At 31.1% G+C, this 7,553-nt stretch overlaps 1 protein-coding gene across 1 annotated transcript; it reads right to left on the reverse strand.

Moving 5' to 3' along the window:
- Positions 1-3,882: 3,882 nt before the first annotated feature.
- Positions 3,883-4,611, reverse strand: LOC18021847 (dof zinc finger protein DOF4.4). Its single transcript, XM_006405000.2, has one exon. It carries the CDS (start codon positions 4,609-4,611, stop codon positions 3,883-3,885), a length of 729 nt encoding a protein of 242 aa, XP_006405063.2.
- Positions 4,612-7,553: the final 2,942 nt, after the last annotated feature.

The raw sequence follows: 7,553 nt of genomic DNA on the forward strand, positions 1-7,553 counted from the left end.
CGTGGTGCAGGTGGTGGATTTTCGTTAACAACATCCACAGGTAAAGGTGCCTGTGGAATGATATTACCATCTCCATCAAGTCGTTGGCCTCTCTCATTGCACACATAACCCTCTTGGTCTCTCCAGATTCCAGCATCATCACGAACAAGTCCATTTGCGTTTTCCATCTCTGCCGGTTTCTTTGCTTTTCTGTTCATTCGCTCTAACTCAGCAAGCTCCTCGTTGTTCAAATTCACTAGCGGTATGTCCTTGTTGCTTCTGGTTCCGCGAGTATGCATAAACCTGAAACACAAAAGACAAAGAGAGAGAAAACGAAGTTAGTAAAATAGGTTATAAAAAAGAAAGGTGTCGCGCGTCGCTCGACACTAAGAAAAACTTAGTTGAAACTCAAAAACTAAAGTTTGATGGCAAAATCAAGTCTCCGGCAACGGCGCCAAAACTTGATCTGCTCAAAGTTTAATCCCTAAGCTACTCTGCAAGAGCACAGATGTGCAGTTGTAGTATTGTAGGGGTCGAACCACAGAGACAAGAATTCACTCAATAAACCTAATAGAATTCGATTACGCGAAGCAGATTTATAAGAAATAAATAGCGATGCAACAGAAAAAAAAAACTAAGCATCAGAAACGTTTGTAAGATTCAGATGGATGGAGATTAGGCTTAGGGCGTTTCTCAGGAAATCAATTAATGCAGATCAAGCGATTAGTCAGGGTTCAGGTTTAAGAACGGTTCTTGAACTCAAATAACACAATTATAATTAACCAACTTCCGTTGTGAAAATAATCAAAGTTAAAATCCTAGAATTCCGAATTCCTTTGCAAACCCTAAAGATTTAAACCAGCTTTAATACTCAAGTTTGATATGTTCACAAAGTATCTAAATCAAATTCCTTTGCGAATAGCTACTTTGCTCACCTTAGGTTCTTTCGAGTTATTCAATTACACTTCCGTGTCAATTAAGCAACCTAAGATCTAAGTTCTAGGTGATCAGTCCAGAATTAGCTTTAAGAGCAACCTATGGTGAAGAACTAACACGATTATGAACCCTAACTAAATCAATTAATCAGACATCTAGAGAAAACCTTAATGAGAACCCTAAACCTAACAAGCTAACTACTCAGACATGGATACTTAAACAATAAACATGATTGAATAGATTGCAACAAGAAGCTGAATAAAATAAATAAAGAGGTTCAAAATCTTCTCTCTAAACGAACAGAGTTCAGACTTGTCTCTCCAAACTCTCAAAATCGCAAAAAGCCTAAAGCAAAAGATGTCTTGTTCGAAAATCTAAGGTCAGGTTCAAAAGAGACTAAAAATCCTATTTATATCTTAAAAACACGTATTGAGCTTCTTTGGAAACTTCTGGGCCCAACTCCTTCTTCAAACAGGAAACAAAATCGCGTTATTCTCGAGCGTCACTCTCCATGGTGTCGTGCGACACCAATGCACATGATTTGTCCTTCGCGAATTTGATCCTGATTTAGCTCCAAAGTGCTACAAAATCACAAATTAAGCTCCAAACGTACCTATGACCTCTAAAGACTCCAAAAGACTCGAGAAACACTGAAAATACTTTATAAATAAGACATATATAATGGTCAAAAACCATAAAAAAAACCATGATATATCATCTTGCAAATCACCATTTTTAATATGGTACATAAAAGTGGGGAAATAACGAACCAACATTCTAAAACTAATCCATTTCAAAATGGTAGGATCATTGAGTCAAAAGAAATGGTAGTATTCAATCTATACTTGTATTTCATACTTAGTTATACTCAAATTTGTTTTAAATTGTAAACATATGTACTATCATATAATGAATTTAGAATGACATCAACGTTAATATTTTAACTCATCTAAGCTGCATTTGAGAGATTATCGTTTCAACCACACAAATTATCAAATCATTAAAAATATTTAATAACTGCTCTAAACTGACATTACAAAGGAAAAATGTAAAATATTTTAATTTACAGTTTATACAAGTAATAATTCACTAAAACTATGAACAAGAACTACAAGAATAGATAGATATATATATATATATATCACATTTATACTATTAAAACAGATGCAATTTTAGTCTTTGCATGCAAACACTCTTATTTTAAAAAAAAAAATTTGAAAACTAATTTAATAGTAATCCAGTTTGATTTAATATACAATAAAAATAAATTTTATTTTATTTTTATTTAATTATAAATTATGGATATTAATACGATTAATTTTAAATTTCTTCAATGTAAGTAAAATGCTTACATTCTAATTAAAAAAAATCACAAAAATTAATTGTTATTAACTATTTTTAAAAATAATTACTAGATTCTAATTAGAAATAATTTAACTCTTTAAAATTAAATAATACTTTCACAATAGCGCAAATGATAAAGAAATATGTTATTATATTTATTTTATCATAATCAATCAGCTTATAAATTTTTAAATATTCAAAATTAGTAAATACTTATTTTATATAGTACTATGATAAGACATATTAGGGTTATGTTTTCATAAATGCGTAATTTACCGATAGGTTTGACAAAATTTACAAAATTATTGGTTAATTCAAAGCAGATTAGAAAACAAATTAACCCATTTGAACAATAGTAAATATATAGATTGGTTTTGTGGTGATATAAATTCACATAATAAGAAATTTTACAATTAAAATTATACTGATATATACTATACTAACTCGTACACTTATTATTCTAATATATAACATATGGTAACTTTATAAATTTATAAGTTTTTTAGATAACAAAAGTTCCTATCATTTAAGGAATAAAAACTTTCATTGTAGTTTTTAAACTATTTTTGTTAGTGTTTAGATTACCTAAAGATTTTTTTATTCAATATAAATTTTAATGTATAATAAATTATTGTCCCATGCATATTAGAATTGGATAGCGCCAATTAGAAATATGGTATAAATATTGAAACACATATTACAGAACAAATCAACACAAATATCATTTTCTCACCAAAAACCTAACAACCAAAAAAATCAACATCTTTGAATCAATAATACTTCAATTAGATCTTATTTCTCATTTCTAATTTGTAGTTTGAAAAATTCGGTCTATAAATTTTTTTACGTAATTTATATATTTCAAAATCTAGTTTACAAAAAAAAATATTTTGCGTTCACGCGTGGTTTAGATTCTAACCTAGAATGAATTAATGTTATTTTATCTGTTAGTTTCATATTTTGACAGGTAATCTTAACTTATCAATGGTATAATTGCTTTGCTAGTATGTTTAAGTTATGAGATTTTCGCTCAATGAAATATAGAATAAATCAAACAAAAATAAGTTTTATTCGTTTTTATAATATGGATATATGTGTATATTTTTATTTTTATTTTTATATAAATAAATTTAAAATTTAAAATCAAAATCAAAAATTTAACCAATGGTCCTAAAATATTTTTTTCAGTCATAAAAACAGGGAGTATCAAACATCCTGACCATAAATGCATTGGTTTTAAAGAATATCATATTTTTTTGAAATATATCAAATGACATGCACAAACTAGCTTAACTTATGTTATAACAAGATTATTGTCGATTTCTAGTGAACGTATTTGTTTTACATGTAAGCTACAGATCTGAAGTTAAAGTTTGATATTTTGCTCAAGGTCTTACTTATAACAAAGGAAAATGTATTGCCATATGATCAAAACTCAAGAGAGTAAATTGCAAAATAATAAATTGGACACATCTAAGTATTTATAAATTTATAATATATTTTAAAGGTGTTCCATTTTGAGAAACAATGACAGAAACTTTCATCACTTAAAAAAACAAAACTCAGCAAAAAAATGAAACATAAAATTAAGAAAAGGAAATGGGTTAATTAAATATATAATTTTTAAGGACCATGCTTCTCCATATGGTAAAAAGACCTCAGCACACATTTGTTTTTGTTCATGTTATCAGTGCCCGAATATCCTCTGCTTCCACTAGTGCTAGCATTATGATTCATGTTCATATTATTGTTGCAGCTCTGGTTCTGCACGTCTTGATTGATGCAGTAATTGTTACAATTATTTACTTGACCACCAATTGGTTGGTTTATCAAAGGATTACCAATCAAAGCATTGGATTCAACATCACAATAATCTTGGTAAAACGATCCATCAGAGAAATCTAAACAATCCAATGGTGGCAAACTTTGAACTGGAAGCACCATATCACCATGAATTTCAGGTAAAGAACCGAAATGGTTCCCAACGGGAACAACAGTAGAAGAAGAATCAGAAGTTCCAGTAAACTCATTGGTTTCTTGAACATGTAAGAAAGGTTGGTGGTGATTAACTTGTTGGATCTCAACAGAAACTACCTGAGAAACGGAAGGTTGATTTATCTTTGGACGCTTGGTTTCACGGCCACTTCCACCAATCGGTATGTCTCTTAGCGTTCCACCATGAGTCCAGTGTCGGCGACAGTTTTTGCAAATGTAGCACGGTTGAGACACCCTATAGTTGTTGTAATAACCGAACTTGGTGTTGTCTGAGTTACACCTTGGACAAACACGTGGTGGAGGCTTCTCTTGATTCACTTGATTGTTTCCTATCGCAAAAATATTTGAGTTCTCCATTTTTCTAGAGAGCTATTTAATCGTTTTTATGGTTTTTTATGCTGTGAGGGTATCTCCTTATATAGGCTCTTGGGAAGCAGAAATTGAAGAAGAAATAAGTTTTGGGTTCTAGAAAATGAGTTTGTGAACAAAACGTGGCAAAGATTGTGTATTAATAAAATTTAAAAATCAATCTTCACACTATAAATTTTGGGCTAAGCTTAGTCAACAACTAAGTCTTTTTTACTCTATTGGATGTATATGCAAAATGGAGAATCAAGAAGATACGATAAATGAGCCAACTCTTATAATAAGAACAAAATCTAGGGATAGTTGAGAATATAAGACCAATTTTAGGCAAAAAAATTATAAATTATATTTGTTTTACTATAAAAAAGAGTATAAAAAAACACGTGCGTACGTGTGATAAATTTTTTATTATAAATTTTATTTCTTATGAGATTTGTTTATAATGTAAACTGATACAAATGGATAGAGCTGAAAGTGTGTAGTAGATTATAATACCCAATATTAAGAAAACTATAAACTCAACCACAATAGGATATAACATATTTTTTGAAATAGACAAAACACATAAATAGTTTTAGAAAAATTAGAGATTGAGTAGTGATTCATTAAGAGAGAGAGATAATGTGGTGAGCACATGTGTTTAATATTTAAAAGAGATACCAATAATGAGAAGCAATACTACAAATGTCAATACCAAAACCATATCAAAAAGAGAAGAGACTCAACCAAAACAAAAAAAAAAACTTTTTCCATTCTTATTTTATTTTTAAAATTTTTGCTTAAGTTTTTTTATCCTTTTCAACTAATTTCTACTTTCAAATTCAACCAGCATTTGGTGTAAAAAAAGTTTTATTTTTAATATATTTTATATTCAATTCAAAAACAAAAAATATTTAAAACAGAAAAAACATCAAGATAAATAATTTTATGCAGATTTATAGTCACTCATTTTGAATAAAGAAGAAAACATGTATATGTGTGTTAGTAGATATGTTCACAATTGTTTTTCGTGTCACATATGAGAAATATGTAACAGAAAAACTATGTTGAAGGTTTATAGCAGTGAAAGAGGGTGCGTGAGTATATCATACTAGTAATCCCAAGAAGCAAGAAACTCATATAGGAAAGTTTCTATATCAAGTAACCAATTTTCCATAAATCTTTTTTAAGGGATTTAATCAATTTTTCTCCTAGTCACGATAGATCTCATAGAGTGTTTAAACTTTAAAGTAGAGAGGGAAGAACAGAAACTTAAATTTAAAAGTCATTTAGCAAACATAACAAGAGGCAAAAAAAGAGAGTCTATACTTGAAAAGGGTTTGCGCCAGAATCTAACAATTGTTCGTTTACCAAACTAGACTAAAATAATTTACAAATTTAAAGCTCAAAACGGTCAATAACTATTTCTAACTGATAATAAGTTATTTACTGGTGAGATGGGATAAAAACCAAATAAGCAATATTGTAAAAAAAAAAAAAATTAGCCGAACCACACACTATGATAAATAATTTTATGACCTTAGAATACCATATCTTTGACAGTCGACCAAATCTAAGATTGATGGAAGAAAGAGAGACTTGACATTCTAGACATACCATAGATTTATCTTATATATTCACTAATGCAGCTCACATACATCAAAGCAAGTGTAGTTTCAAAACAGAGTACTTACTGAAAACAGAGCAATACTTTAAGAGATAAAACACTTAAAACTCGAGGAACACATAAACAGACGTAATCAAAACTTAGTTCTATGTACAAGTTGTATTTGATAGCCGTAGATTTATCTTATTTACATGCTAACACATCTCATATTAATAATGTTCATCTGTTATTTATATTTGTTAAACCAAATTATCAAATGTATAATTGTGGTTGTTCAATTTACTTTTAATTATGAAAATTCTTTTTGTTCAACCATTTGTTTCATTCACATAAACTTCACGAGTACAATAAGAGGAAATATTACATCCTTGATGATAACTAGCATACAAAATAGAGGAGACTAAACTTAAAACAGATAGAGATTGATATATTGAACGAATTAGAGGCCAAGCTTGAATGTGTCAGTTGAAATTTCATGGCAAAGCTGGAGTGTCTAAGATTAGTCACTTTACAATGTGACGTAAAATAACGTCTCTCATAGAGAGGAAACATGGCGGTAAAATTCTCTCCCTACCCCCCTTCCCAAAAGAGGAGGGTGAAAACGATCTCTCCCAACTGGAGGAAGTTGATCCAAATAGCTTCCCTAGAGGGATTTATTGGAATTGGTCTCTCTGTCGTAATGGAGGAAGGTACCTGAAGGTAAAAGCCGGAGCTATATTTGTCAAACGCTGATGAACTTCTTTTTACTGGGCCTTTTAACAAGAAAAAGCCATTATTGTTTGCAACTATGGACTAAACACCATGAAGTTCCAATTGGGCCAAGCCCACGATGAAGACCTACTTGGGAAATGGTGTCAAGACACCGTGAAAACGTAATGATAGGGACCGTTCGGCGGTAGCACAGCCAACAGCTCTTTCTCGGTGGTCGCGTAGTTCCTCTGAGCATCATCCATGGTTCGACTGGCATAATAAACTTCATGAAGTTTCTTGTCCTTCTTCTGTCCCAGAACAGCTCCTACTGCAAAATCACTGGCATCACACATCACCTCAAAAGGCAAATTCCAATCAGGGGGCTGCACAATAGGCGCGCTTATTAACACCTGTTTGATATGTTCGAAAGCAGCGAGACACTCATCTGTGAACTCAAATTTGACGTCCTTACACAGCAGAGCAGTAAGTGGTCTTGCAATCTTGCTGAAATCCTTGATAAATCTTCGCTAAAACCCAGCATGTCCCAAGAAACTCCTTACTGATTTCACATAATCTGGTGGTTACAAGTTCGTCATGACGTCGATCTTTGCGTGATCTACCTCAATCCCAGCTTCTG

Source organism: Eutrema salsugineum, unplaced genomic scaffold (assembly GCF_000478725.1).
Source record: "Eutrema salsugineum unplaced genomic scaffold, Eutsalg1_0 scaffold_15, whole genome shotgun sequence".
NCBI classification, from domain to species: Eukaryota; Viridiplantae; Streptophyta; class Magnoliopsida; order Brassicales; family Brassicaceae; genus Eutrema; species Eutrema salsugineum.

Bases quoted from the DNA above. Each gene is read 5' to 3' on its own strand.
- LOC18021847 (XM_006405000.2), bottom strand. From the start codon at position 4,611: ATGGAGAACTCAAATATTTTTGCGATAGGAAACAATCAAGTGAATCAA.